The 13,219-nt window shown below is 34.4% G+C and overlaps 2 protein-coding genes across 2 annotated transcripts; both read left to right on the top strand.

Moving 5' to 3' along the window:
- The first annotated feature begins 628 nt into the window (after positions 1-628).
- On the top strand, positions 629-4,478 carry LOC134280575 (calcium-regulated heat stable protein 1-like). Its single transcript, XM_062763024.1, has 3 exons — positions 629-759; positions 1,004-1,126; positions 1,382-4,478. Exons 1-3 carry the CDS (start codon positions 629-631, stop codon positions 1,554-1,556), a joined length of 429 nt encoding a protein of 142 aa, XP_062619008.1. The 3' UTR covers positions 1,557-4,478.
- An 89-nt stretch (positions 4,479-4,567) lies between these two features.
- On the top strand, positions 4,568-12,858 carry LOC134280573 (uncharacterized). Its single transcript, XM_062763022.1, has 4 exons — positions 4,568-4,815; positions 9,739-9,938; positions 10,255-10,447; positions 10,802-12,858. Exons 1-4 carry the CDS (start codon positions 4,593-4,595, stop codon positions 12,685-12,687), a joined length of 2,502 nt encoding a protein of 833 aa, XP_062619006.1. The 5' UTR covers positions 4,568-4,592; the 3' UTR covers positions 12,688-12,858.
- Positions 12,859-13,219: the final 361 nt, after the last annotated feature.

The raw sequence follows: 13,219 nt of genomic DNA, 5'->3' as shown, positions 1-13,219 counted from the left end.
TACACAAGTTCTGATGAAGTGTGGCATTTAAATCATGCTTGTGATATGACCATTGACTTATGGGACTTCAAGTATTTCTTGGAAAAGATACGAACGTTTTGTCATAAAATTATATTTTTATGGTATAGTGGGTCTTTGCTCCATAATTTTGGAAACCAATATATGTATGTTTGTATGCAAACTTTGAATTAACTCTCAAAAAAATGCCCACTCATAACGAAAAATAGTGTTATAGTGTGAAAAAATGACTCGTTTTGTTCTCTTTCGTGTGTGTATAATATTTCATAAGCAAACAACTTCAACCTTCATGAAATTTGTGCAAGTTGTAGAGATTTTATGTAAAGTATACTTTAATGTTAGATGAAATATTAAGGAAAATTTTTATATAATTGAGATTTAATTTTTCACCTTCATGTTTGTTGCGCTATGGGCTTATCTCACGTCATGTTCACCCATGTCCTTTACAAGAGATAAATCCATTGCTTTCAATATGTTTGGTTCTTTGTCGATAGACATTAGGCCTTAAAAGAGTCTTAAAATCTAGTGGTTAGCAACAGTACAATTTAACGCACACAGACAATTGTCCATTCAGAATGTGATAACAATGTGATAATGTCTTTTGCCAGGAATGAGTTCCCCCTCGGACATCCCCCAGACTCAGGCGATGAACAACGCCGTGATTTCCGGCTCACCGAACGATCACCATCATTTCCTTGTCCCCAGCCCGGTGCCCACTCGCAGGAATAGGACTTTCTCTCAGTAAGTCTGGACTTACATTTTATTAACTTTGGCGCTTGACTTTTTTTCTAGATTTAGAGACTGAAAAGTGAAAGTAAACACATTCCAGATAATTCATTCTAATCATATTTTTGCTTATTTGTATTTTTAAAGATGATTATATTAACAGTTTGATTGAGTTGTGTGTAAAATTATTGATTATTGGTAAACGGAGCATACCTTGATTTTTGTCCAGTAAAGGGCTTATGGTGTCATGATTTTTCAGGTCAGAAAGGGCTAAAGTTGGACCAGTCTACAAAGGGAAAGTAAAAGATTTTTGTAGACAAAAAGGACATGGCTTTATTATACCAGATGAAACAAAACAGCCCATCTTTGTTCATATTTCTGAGTAAGTATGTGATGTTCCATGCAGTTCTTGAAATCTTATCATTATGATCATGATGATAGTGGTGTGTGTTTGAAAGAGTGCAGGGGGGGGGGGGTCTCTTAGATTTTAGCAGTGTCTTTTTTTTTTTGGGCTGATAATTATACAAGTAACATAAAGATTTACAAAAACAGTCTGAATGTATCAGGCTTACACAAAATGAGGCATCATTTATTCTTATAAAAAGAAGAGTTACCTAACAAATAATTTGTTTTGCAGTATTGAAGGAGAGTATGTCCCCAAGCCTGGTGATGAAGTTACCTTCAAGGAGATCTTGATACCCCCCAAGATGGAGAAGAAGCAAGCAGTGCATGTCAAAATTACTCACCTTGCACCAGGCGTCTCGCACGAGAAATGGGATAGCAGTCCAGATTTGGAGGCCCACCCCAAGTAAACCATAGGCTCCACAGCTATTCTCCGGCACTGAATGTGACATCACTACATCATTTGCAGCATTTACTGAATGCATTGGAACAGTAATTACTCCTAATGTGCACCTTGCTAGCCAACGCATGTTGTTTTTTTTAAAGAATTTTCGGTCCATTTTATTTTTTTCTTTTTCATTGTACAGTTATATCAATGTTTCAAGATTTGTTGTTACTCTTGTTCTTTAAGTATGTACAGCATTCTCTTTATCTTTGCGTTGTGCCATAGTAAACTTTGTTATTAAAAATGCAAATTGTGCTCTTTGATCATTGGAATTATTGAAAGTTTCCTTTTGCAATATTTTTTTTCTGAACTTTCATCTTGTGACATTTCTTTTTTGGGCATAGTTTTGGTTGATAAAAATTAATCTGAAAATGTACATATATGGGATATTATATACTTGTATGTTTAATAGTAAATTAGTGCTACAGCTATGATTTAAAGACCGCCGCCTTTCATTAACCATACTTTGAATAATCATTCTTGAGCAGAAGAACCCTGTTCAAAATAATCCACCTTGTTGTCAATGAAATAGATCAACCTGGTATATTTCTGTAGATGGTTAGTACCGAACAAACAGGAAATAAAAAAGTAAAAATAGATTTTTATTATAAGTTGTCAATATCTACATGTTTGTACCTTAAAAATGCAATAAACTATATAGCGGTAAATGCCAACTTGAATTTGTTAATTTTATTTCAGAATTTATTTTTCAAATACATAAACATTGGTACTGTGCCTTTTACTTAATTATATTAATAAAATTAAATGCACCATGCTTTTAGGCTTTTCTCCCATTTTTTTGTGTCTAACAGGTTACTAGTATACATTTTATTTGAATCTTTAATGTGATATAAGGAAGAATGTCAAAAGTCTGTTAATATTCATAAATAACAGAAAGTACTGGTATATTTTTCTTTCCAGTTCTTGTGACAAAATTTTTATTCTTCCAACTTTAAATCTATCAAATTGTTTTGGTATATACTAATAGGTTGTTTTATACAAGTATATCTTAGAAATTATTGATTTCAGCTAGCATTGTAAGATGAAATAATCTACCCAGGGTATCATTGTAATTACCAAGATTATGATCGATGATGTGCACTGTACAGAATATAAAGCATTAAAAGAAAAAATATACCGACATCTGTAAAACACACACTCTTTTTATTTATTGATCATTGCAAAGTTTCATTCAGAATTCAAAAAAAAAAATATTGTAGCAAAGCTTGTAACCTCAGATATTCCTATTAACCACCGTCTCTATGTAACTCATTTGAAATGAACATTTTTATTAAAATTTGAATGAGATTGAAATCTGTTTTAGGACCTGATTATAGATGATTTGTTTGTCATGTGAAGAAAATGTGGCACTTGCAAAACTTGATTAGTAATATATTAGTATGGATTTTGAATTTAAATTTTTGGAAAGAAGTTACTATTGTAGAGAGTAGCTACATGTACATACTGGTATTTTTAGTGAAACGTTATGTGCTGGAGTACATCAAAAGAGAGAGAGAGAGAGAGATGTTGAATGAACAAGCATTGTAGTGTTTGTTTTTCTACATACATATATGATGTAGTGATTTAAATATTATCATGTGTTGTTCCTGTTTTCCTGTTCTTATTATTATATCATTCACAATCTTGAAAATTAAAACTCAGTAATACAGAAAGAAATTTCTTGGTAGATTTGTTCAAATGACACAGGCTTTGTATACTAGCTGACCCAGTTGAAATCAATGATTTTCAAACTGAGAAGTGCTCACAAGAAAATTTTTATTTGGTGCATTAACTTTTTACATGTAATAAGATTATTCACTTAGCCCTTAATTAATTTATTTACTGAATTATTTTTCATTTATAGATCACCCAAAAGCCTTGAGAATGTCTGAAGAGCATTTGAATAGTTCATATCTAGTATTTGAAAAGATTCTCACATCTAGATTTTTTTCTTTGACCAGAAAGATTTGTGCCATATAGTGTAAGATATTGGATAATGTTTACAATTATGTACTAGATAAGAACTATGTGAAATTAAGGGGGAAATTGTAAACTTAATTATTAATTTTTTGATTGATGAAGGGAAAAAAGGGAGGGGGCACTCTCGGCTACAAGAATGTAGACTGAGGCGAAAAATGAAACACTGATCAATTCTGAATATGTATGTATTTTTGTATACCATGTATTTTTTTTTTACATAATTTGTTTTGGGAAGAAACAGTCTGACATACAGGTATTCTTGTAATTTAGCTAAAAGTCATCATTAAATAACATAAGCAGTGAACCATTTGTACATTACAATGTTTTTAATGCCTTTTAAGTCTGATCTAAATAATCTTAACATTCTTTGAGCATACTAAGTACGTCAGATACAAGCAAAAATTTGTTAAAAGGGTAATCTTCTAAAATAAAGTTTGCTTGCCCTTGCCTGACTCAGGAATAAAATGGGTATGTAAGTAGGGGAAAACAGTTTTTAAAATCAGAAATTAAAATAATTTTATATAAAATTAAAATGATAGCCTAACCAATTGGGTGAATAAACTATGGAATGAATTTAATGAAAATGTTTACTGGAGGTTAAAAAAAAATGACGGGGCCGCCTTTACATGTAGTCATTCGGTCGGGAGAGGGCAAACAAACATGTACAGAAATGCAACTTCAAATTGCGACAGTGAATTATATTTTTCCTGTTGTGTTTTTTTTTCTTCTTTATGTAGATAAATATTTAGAGTGAAACTAAAAAAAGTTATGTAAAGAGTGGGGGTGTTGTAAAATTTGGTTCAAATGTGTATTATATATGCATAATTTAAATAAAACCATAATGTACGTTGCTCGTAGCATTCTGTTGTAGGTTCTGTCTTAGAAACAAATAAACCATAGCAAGAAATGTGTTTCTTTTTTTATATATTATAATAAAGTGTTTGTGACGTCACGGTTTTTGCGTTTGTCAACGCAGTTCTATTATGACGTCACAGTAGTTGTTGGTTAAAAAGAAGTCAAGATGTCGAATAAAGAACGACACGATCTCTTTTACAGTCAAGCACGGAATGTGTTGAATTATAACGTTAAAAGATTATGGTTTAAGATTAATCCCTTTTTGGAGAAGAAGAAGAAAGATGAAACTGACCCGAGCGAATTTATCCAACCTCATCAATCCACGGTTTTATGCGAAAAACTCAGTTTTTCCGGTGATATAGATCGAAAAGAGCAAGAATTGCAAGTGGGTAAGAAAAACAAATTTACCTACAGTCAGTATTGATGTTTCTCTTACTGCTTATATCAAAATACTTACATTGAGCTTGATTTGGGAATTATTATTGTAACCGGGTATCCGGTATAGATGAATGAGTCCGTTTTGGAAAGTTGATAGGATTTATTCAATTAATGGTACATGAATGAAAACCCTGTGAATAAAATAGTCAAATTAATAACAAAATAAAGTACAATACTTGAACCGTAATCTTTAGCCAAGAATCACTTTACTTTACAATTTACTTGCTGCTGTTTACAATTATCCATTATAAAATCATTTAACTTCGTAATTGTGAAAAATAGTTATTTCTGATAATCTTTGATAAAATAGATAATGAATAATATACAATTTGTCAACAAACAAAATGAATCGAAACAAAATCAAAATAAAACGAACATAAAAGAAAATAGTACGTCATGCAGAACATACACATGAAATACATATTGAAGACAAATAAACAAATACACACACTCAATCTTACCTCACATGAGGTGTAAAGGTTTGTTACCAAATATGTGTTCTTCTAGTATACAGCCATTATGACAATAGGGCAATGTCCTGTATAAAACGTAGGGTGTGTTTACTTTACGATACATTTAAAATTTGTTCAGAACCATGAAAATTAACTTTTCCATATATATTACTCTTGAAATCTTTAATAAATGATAAATACTTGAAAACATACTAAAATTTATCTGAGTACAACTAATCAATTAACTCAGTGTGCACACAATACAATTACACTAGTCCTCAAATTTCTAAGTAATGAAAATGACAAAATTACGTAAATAAATACTTTTAGAAAATAACTCTACAATAAACTAAAAGAATAATTACCTTCAAATTCCAACAGAGATAAATAGGTAGAGCAAAATTTCAAAGTAATAGCCGACCCTGCCCTGGCAACTACGTATAGATGTAGCACGAACTTGTGCCACCGGGAAAGTAAAAAAAAACCCGCCAAACCAGGTAACCCAATCGAACTACCTGCGGTGCAATGAACCATAAAATTTAAGGTCATACAGTCCGAGGTCGTCTGTAGCTATAAATAATTTAATCTCTAAATAAATGCAAATCTTATAAAACTTACCAGATAATATAAATAACAAGAACACAAATAATTCAATCATAATTTTATTAATGTCAACCGTTTTAAACCTGAAATAAATATTACCTACAATATTTAAAAACACTTATTTACAATACACAACTGACTATAACACACTCCCCCCACCTGAAAAATGACGTCCCGTCATTTGTCATTGGGAGTTTTCAAAATGTCTAAAATTACTTTGGCGGCGTCCGCTTGTAGGTTCTGGAAAAGTTTCGTTTTTGATAGAGAGGTAACGCATTGTATCTTCTGAAACCAATCTTTATCATGCACATTCATACTTTGAGTAAGTTCAAACTCATTTGAGCGCATCCACGCTGGTTGTTTCCTCTGCCTGGTAGACCGTCTAACCTCTGGTGGTGAATTTGAAGGTGATGACTGACTGTCAGGTTCATTCTCCTGTGTCTCAGCTTCCATATCACCATCTACCTGAGATTCTCTACTTTCTGAGTCGTCCGTCCCGTCAACAACTGTTGCTTGGGATGGGGCCCCTTCAGACTCAGCATCCTCAGCCATATCCTCTACATCTTGTTCATCTTGTTCCTCCTGTTGTGATGTTTCCGCAGGCATCTCTGGAATGCTGCCATCATCAACATCTGGATGAAAGACTAAAATATCTGTCTCTTCATCTGAGGATTCCTCCTGTTGAGTATCTAATGGTCTACTCTTGACTGGTCTAATTTTGATTGGTGCTGGTTTCTTCTCTGTGTTACTTCTCTCTTTGACATATCCCACTGGGAGTAATAAGTTCCTGTGTAATGTCCTTTTCCTGCCACCTCCATGTTCTCTTTGTACAGTAAAAACAGGTATATCTGGATTAGGTTGTTCTTTGATGATATAAACGTCTTGCTCCCATTTGTCTGCCAATTTATGTTTGCCGTCAAAAGCATTGATCTTCACTAAGACTCTATCTCCCTTATGTAAGGTGGCTCCTTTTGCTTTGACGTCATACTCCTCCTTCTGCTTCTCTTGAGATCTTGATGATAGTTCTGCAGCCTTCTGATGTGCATATTCCAGCCTTTCTCTTAGGTCGCTGATGTAATCAGTTACCTTAGCCTGCTTCCTTAATCCAAGCGTTATGTCAACAGGTAATCTTGGATCTCTGCCGAACATCAGCATGTAAGGGGAATATCCTGTTGAGTCGTGCTTTGTGCTGTTATAAAAATACACAAGAGGAGCTACATATCTTTTCCAGTTCTTCTTTTGTTCAGCCTCCAGGGTTCCCAACATACTTAACAGAGTGCGGTTAAATCTCTCGCACATCCCGTTGCCTTGTGGGTGGTATGATGTAGTGCGGGATTTCTTGGTACCTGTTAGTTCACATAGCTCCTTAATTATCTTTGACTCAAAGTTGGCTCCCTGGTCTGAATGTATTCTCTCTGGCAGTCCATACTGAACGATAAAGTTGTTGTAAAGCGCTTCAGCTGTTGTTCTAGCCGTTTGATTTCTGGTCGGAATAGCCTGGGCGAATCGAGTGAAATGGTCTGTAATGACTAAGATATTCTGCTGTCCTCCCTTGGATGGTTCTAGGGTGAGGTAATCAATGCAGACCAATTCCAACGGTGCTGAAGTTCTTATACTTACCAGTGGCGCTCTGTGGTTTGTCAGTGATTTCCGTCTTAAACATCTTCCACATTGGCTAATCCACTCTTCAACATCCTTCGCCATCCCTGGCCAGTAGAAGCGGTCTCGAAGAATTGACTTCACAAATGATTTGTCAGCAGCACAAATATTTTAAAACAATATTAAAACAAAAGAGAGAAAAAAAAATAAACCTAAGTTTCAGTGAAAGAAAAAAATAATAAATAAACAAGAAATGTTTACTTCCGGTCAACCTTGACCTTGATGACCCCTGGTGAGGTCAAGTGAAACAACACAGATGGATAAATAAAAAAAAAATTAAACAAGGGTACACATTTTTCAAACAAATAAATAAATGTCTATCAAAGTAACTTCAAGTAATACCTGATGTCAAAATCAGATGCTTATTCAATCAAAACTTGATGAATCAAATCAGTACATATCTATAATGCAAGTCAAGCAATGTTAAAACATGAGACTGAAACTAAGTCCGAATCTCACCGCTCTGAATTTCACTGACACAGCGAGTCTTACACGAAGTCAAAGTTGTGTTTCAGCGTCAATGGCAGTCATTAGGAAATAATAAACATTATCAGCATTTTACATCGCTGTAGACGACACAGTCGCGCATATAAACAAACTGTTCAACTTACAAATACCGGCACAGTCTTCCAGTTCAAGTCAGACCTCTGGATCCATGTGTTTTCCACCATGTGACCGCATACCGGAAGTCGAAGTTGTAAACAAACTGTCTAATGTATGGAAACCAGTCGGGTCGCACACAATCTTTCCCGGAATGCCTGTCGTTGACCTATCGATCTTCCAACCAATCACGTGGGCGCCAAAATGTAACCGGGTATCCGGTATAGATGAATGAGTCCGTTTTGGAAAGTTGATAGGATTTATTCAATTAATGGTACATGAATGAAAACCCTGTGAATAAAATAGTCAAATTAATAACAAAATAAAGTACAATACTTGAACCGTAATCTTTAGCCAAGAATCACTTTACTTTACAATTTACTTGCTGCTGTTTACAATTATCCATTATAAAATCATTTAACTTCGTAATTGTGAAAAATAGTTATTTCTGATAATCTTTGATAAAATAGATAATGAATAATATACAATTTGTCAACAAACAAAATGAATCGAAACAAAATCAAAATAAAACGAACATAAAAGAAAATAGTACGTCATGCAGAACATACACATGAAATACATATTGAAGACAAATAAACAAATACACACACTCAATCTTACCTCACATGAGGTGTAAAGGTTTGTTACCAAATATGTGTTCTTCTAGTATACAGCCATTATGACAATAGGGCAATGTCCTGTATAAAACGTAGGGTGTGTTTACTTTACGATACATTTAAAATTTGTTCAGAACCATGAAAATTAACTTTTCCATATATATTACTCTTGAAATCTTTAATAAATGATAAATACTTGAAAACATACTAAAATTTATCTGAGTACAACTAATCAATTAACTCAGTGTGCACACAATACAATTACACTAGTCCTCAAATTTCTAAGTAATGAAAATGACAAAATTACGTAAATAAATACTTTTAGAAAATAACTCTACAATAAACTAAAAGAATAATTACCTTCAAATTCCAACAGAGATAAATAGGTAGAGCAAAATTTCAAAGTAATAGCCGACCCTGCCCTGGCAACTACGTATAGATGTAGCACGAACTTGTGCCACCGGGAAAGTAAAAAAAAACCCGCCAAACCAGGTAACCCAATCGAACTACCTGCGGTGCAATGAACCATAAAATTTAAGGTCATACAGTCCGAGGTCGTCTGTAGCTATAAATAATTTAATCTCTAAATAAATGCAAATCTTATAAAACTTACCAGATAATATAAATAACAAGAACACAAATAATTCAATCATAATTTTATTAATGTCAACCGTTTTAAACCTGAAATAAATATTACCTACAATATTTAAAAACACTTATTTACAATACACAACTGACTATAACATTATGGATGTGCTTTTATATTACATGAAGTTCAATCAGTTTATTAGAAGTTATTAGAACATATTAAAAGTTTTTGTCTCTTTAAAACTTCAAGCTGTTAAGAATATATTTTAAAAAAATGTCAATATAATAAACGAAATAATGCATACTAAATCATAATATTCAAATAAATAAAATGTTCTTTTCTCTGATACGACAGGTGAGTTTTGGGACTATCTGTATTCTGACAAATGGGAACATGGGTGTTCGATAAGAATTCTCGAGGGTCAACTCTTTGACCTATTACAGACAAAACTCCACATCCTGTTAAAGAAACACATGATCGTTCATCATCGAACCTTTGCTTTTGCCAGAAACAGAAGAGAAAAACGGGGATGTTATAAATTAGCAAACGAAAAGGTTTGATCAATACACTTTTAAAGAAAAAGAATTTCTTGAAAACAATCTCATAAATGTTGTTAGTTGTATTCATTGTCTTTCCAAGAATAAAATTTAGATGAGTTCTTTTGATCCGCTCTCGTACACTAAGTATAAATCTAATTTTGATAAGACTAAATTCTCTGTTCAAATCGAGCTCAGTTTTTGAAAAAAAACCCTATATCTGCTAGTCCTTAGTCTTCAAAACAAGTGCGAGGGGTTGAGCGGATCAAAAACCCTCGGTTAGTGATGAATCTTAGTAAAAATCTAATCAGTGGTTAAATTTGTTAAATTGCAGGGCTGTGGGGAAATAGAAGAAATCCTTTTGCTGGAGTTCATTTATTATGGGCGTCGTGTGGAACCCATACGCCAGTATGGATCTACCTGCAGTTCCTATCCAGGAACCAGCACCACCACATCTGGAATGACCTCACAAAGATCTCCCCCTCCCAGCGAGAGAGAGGAGGAGTTCAATCCGTTAATTAGAAGAGGTTTTATTATATTTCTTTAATGCAGTACAAAATTATTCGAGTTTGGCTAAAATGAAATTTAAGGTTTATGATTAAAATCTGACCGACATCTGTCTAAATATAACGTGCTCTGTAATCCCTTTATTATAAATCATCTTTCAAGACAAGGAAGTTCAAATATATCATGATATATAATACACAGACATTTCCGCATAGTGAGGCTCAAATTTGTTCAAAGAATGACTTTAGGGATATGTTTCGCTTATTCTCTAGATTTATTTCCTTAAATGGTGATATCAATAACCCCAACCTTTAGATATCGATCATATATTGATAGATATATCACCTAAAATTTCAATTATCAATTCTTTTCAGCCTCCCTTGATAGTAAGGTTTTATCCCGAACTCTACCGGCCATTAAACGCAGACATACCACTCCAGTCAAAAAGGCGCCAAAGGGAAGGAGGTCAGCATCTCGAGAACGAGGCCAGGTCTCAGAGAGGATAAAATCGGGCGACAAGGGAAAAAGAGCAATTCGTCAACCATTTGAGGTCATTCCAAAAGAGATCAGCAGTGCGAGCTCTGATAGTGATTACAGAACCCTTCCACCAACCACAAACCTTAAGCAATTTAGATGCACGGAAAGAATTGTTTATGGAGATGATTTGGATACCATCACAGAAGAAATAGAGTTGAAAGAGGAGGACTTCGGATTCGGTGAAGAATTTTATTTGTCTGATATAGTTCGAGAACCCTCAGCTCAAATTGAGCAGGAATCTGTGGCCAAAAAGCTAACGAGATGCAAAGTAGAACTTCAAAAGAGAAGAGAAGAAAAGAGAAAACAAGAAGAGTTTTGGACTAATAAAAAGACCACCAGTCTTCCTCCCATGCCTAGTTTTGATATCGATCATATTCAGCTAGATAAAACAAAGTCCGATATACCAGCCTTCAAGTTTAAATTTTTGATACAAGAAGTTCCAAGTTTTGAAAGATTGATAACCATTTTGGAATCTGAAGATAGATTTGATCCACGCTACCGCCGCTCCAAACAATTGAGCAAGAGAGTCGCCAACAGATACAATCTTACAAAAGATGCCCTACACCAGCGGAATCTGGAAACAGCGGAACTCAACACTAACTTGAAGAAGAGGTTTGAGATGCTGGGTAAACTTGGCAGCGGTGGAAAGAAAGAAGCCAAAGAATCCAAAAGCCGATCACACATGATGCATGATGCTGTATCATCTGCTGCTGTTGTGCCTAAGCAAGGAAAACCTGTCATCACAAATATTCAAACGTTTGAGGACACCGTCGGTGAAATGGCAGTGAAAGTCAGGGGTTTGACAGATTCCAGAGTGTGCGAGAATCATGTTCTGAATAATGGCGGAAAGAAGAAACCAAGTAAAGACCGTAAAAAGAGTAAAGCTAAATCGGTTTCAATATCCCCCGTCACTCCTAAAACAATATCACCCATTTCCCCCAACACTGTTCCAGATATAGTTTTGACAACGCCTTCTGGTCAGTCTTGCAACCTCTCTGTGAAATCCGAGGCTGATACTCCCAGTGTCAAGTCCATGTCTCCGCCGTCCCGCGCTTCACCCAGAGAAGTTAAATCAGTAGCCGTGAAGAAGTCGGTTAGAAAGAAGGAGAGCAGACCGGGTTCGAAAGCGGGGTCAAAGAAGTCGATAGCCAAGGCTAAGTCTACTTCTGGTAGAAAGAGTAGGGGAAAAGCAAGTCTAGCGCCATCGTACATAGAATCAGATTCATCTGATGAAGACGATACAACAATTTCCACTTGTTTTGACACTAATAAACTCAACTTCCGGTACAGTTTTGAAAAACTTAAATGTCCGAAAGGCGGGAAGAAGAAAAAACCCGCTTTCTACGAAATTCTTAGAAAGTATTATCGTGTTCAGAAAACCCTAGATGCTCTCACACGACCGAAAGACTCGAAAGGCAAAGGTAGAAAATCTATTTTCGAGAGAATCTTGCAAAAGCAGACAATCAAAAAGACTGAACCAGAATTTGTTATTGGGAAGATGAAAAAATTTTCGTTCCTGAATTATAAGAAAAAGCCAACAGTAGGAGCTGAAGTGCCTAATTTCTCCACAGTTTCTATGGTCGAGTTTGAAGAGAGGTTGTTCAAGGCTTTAGATGACTTTATTGTACGCAAAGAACATGTCGTCTCGAACCTCAATGGAAAATCCGTCACTGCTTTAACATTTACCAAAAAATCTGCATTCAAAGAAAAGTGTAATTTTTGAAATAAGCACCATGAAATGTTCAGTGCTGGCTCCTGAATTTAAAGCATATGTTCATCTTTATATTATTTAAAGTATACTTCCTGTTTACTTTTACTAGCTGTTCAATTCATTTTGTTTAATAAGTCAGAAAAAAAAATCCATATATCCGATAAAGTGGAATTGTACATGTACAGATATAAATAAATGAAAAATCAAACTCTAACACATTGTTCAGTTGATGACTTTTAATGAAGTTAATCATGACAACAAGGGATTTCAGTACTTCAGTAATCTGTTGATGAAATGTATCACACAATTAAAGATCTACTAACATGCTTGTTTTCCTCAGAATCATAATTCAATTATATTACCGAAAACATTCTTGTACAGACAAAATTTATTCCATATTTCAATATCAAACTTTTTACCAGAGGGGTTCATTCAAGGGTTCTCAATAATCTTATCAAAAAGGGGGGTCCTCAACATTACATGTATACATGTACTGTTGTTCTTATTTGTCCTATCGGATTTTTTTAGTTCTCTTGTAATGAGA

The sequence above is a fragment of the Saccostrea cucullata genome, unplaced genomic scaffold, assembly GCF_032062105.1.
Source record: "Saccostrea cucullata isolate Sc308-1 unplaced genomic scaffold, CSIRO_AGI_Scuc_v1 ctg758, whole genome shotgun sequence".
Taxonomy (NCBI): Eukaryota; Metazoa; Mollusca; class Bivalvia; order Ostreida; family Ostreidae; genus Saccostrea; species Saccostrea cuccullata.
The sequence above is the reverse complement of the archived record's forward strand: the minus strand, read 5'-3'. Positions and strand labels throughout refer to the sequence as shown.

Coding starts and splice junctions, on each gene's coding strand:
- LOC134280573 (XM_062763022.1), top strand. CDS start 4,593: ATGTCGAATAAAGAACGACACGATCTCTTTTACAGTCAAGCACGGAAT. Junction 9,939..10,254: donor ATAAATTAGCAAACGAAAAG/GTTTGATCAATA, acceptor GTTAAATTGCAG/GGCTGTGGGGAAATAGAAGA. Junction 10,448..10,801: donor CAATCCGTTAATTAGAAGAG/GTTTTATTATAT, acceptor AATTCTTTTCAG/CCTCCCTTGATAGTAAGGTT.
- LOC134280575 (XM_062763024.1), top strand. CDS start 629: ATGAGTTCCCCCTCGGACATCCCCCAGACTCAGGCGATGAACAACGCC. Junction 760..1,003: donor AGGAATAGGACTTTCTCTCA/GTAAGTCTGGAC, acceptor ATGATTTTTCAG/GTCAGAAAGGGCTAAAGTTG. Junction 1,127..1,381: donor ATCTTTGTTCATATTTCTGA/GTAAGTATGTGA, acceptor TTTGTTTTGCAG/TATTGAAGGAGAGTATGTCC.